The sequence below is a fragment of the Danio rerio genome, chromosome 19 (genome assembly GCF_049306965.1).
Source record: "Danio rerio strain Tuebingen ecotype United States chromosome 19, GRCz12tu, whole genome shotgun sequence".
Classification (NCBI taxonomy): Eukaryota; Metazoa; Chordata; class Actinopteri; order Cypriniformes; family Danionidae; genus Danio; species Danio rerio.
The window spans coordinates 12,595,001-12,595,978 of NC_133194.1; the positions used below are offsets into that span (position 1 = coordinate 12,595,001).

General features: G+C 30.6%; 1 protein-coding gene across 3 annotated transcripts in view; it reads left to right on the forward strand.

Annotated features, from left to right (window-relative positions):
* Positions 1-665, forward strand: part of slc66a2 (solute carrier family 66 member 2) — a 62,571-nt gene extending 61,906 nt beyond the window's left edge. For 2 of the 3 annotated variants that reach the window (XM_073931546.1, XM_073931547.1), the window contains one exon: positions 80-665. In XM_073931546.1, the coding sequence (XP_073787647.1) occupies positions 80-115 (36 nt within the window). In that variant the 3' untranslated portion in view covers positions 116-665. The other variant, XM_021468290.3, reaches the window with a different exon arrangement.
* Positions 666-978: the final 313 nt, after the last annotated feature.

Genomic DNA, 978 nt, shown 5'->3' on the forward strand with positions numbered 1-978 from the left:
TCAAGACTACTAGAGACTGTTAAGCAGGTGTGAGTTGGAGGTGGTTGGAGATAAACTATGCAGAGCTGCGGCCCTCCAGGACCAGGACTGGCTTAAGTGTTCCGTTTATTTTTGAGGACACTGTACTTCTATACATAGAACAAACCTTTACATGCATTATCATAAGGATCTGCAGTTATATATACACACACCGACACAAACATACATATATACAGTACACCAGCCCAGGGTTGCCATCATGCTTCTGAAAATGTTTGCCTTACGAACTCTCTGAATGAGCAGAAATGGATGTGACATCAGATGGATGAATGTTGACGTTTTGTTAAAAGAGATTATACAGATACTGTAGTTTTATTAGGATCAGACTGGTTTTACCTCAGAAGCCTGCTGTAGTGTTTCATGCAGTGAAGGCTAAATAGAGTGAAGAAGGAGATCTGTGTCTTTTTTTAACCAAAAAAAAAAAAAAACACTTTCCTTTTTAGTAAAAGGAGACAATCCTCAATCAGTTCACAAATTGTCAATACTTGAAGAAGTGTCTTCTCCAGTTGTTATTTTTGGACATATTGAGATCTGTTTTCATGCAATCATTTCATAGGGGACATACTGTAGGAAATTGTTGGATCATATATGACCTCTTTTTAAAAAAAAAAATTTTTTTTGTGGCATTTTGGGAGTTCATTTAAAGACCGATCTGACTTTAAGGCCAAGATCAAACCCCCAGTCAACCAAAATAAAATAAAATAAAATAAAATAAAATAAAATAAAATAAAATAAAATAAAATAAAAAAAATAAAATAAAATAAAATAAAATAAAATAAAATAAAATAAAATAAAATAAAATACTTTCCAACAAAGGGCTTTAAAAAAAAAAAAAAAAATACAAATAATGTAAAATATATGAAAAGATTCCTAAATCAAATTGTTGAATTCTTATTTTTATGTTTTGATTTATGCTTAACGATTAATGCTTTGAAAAAT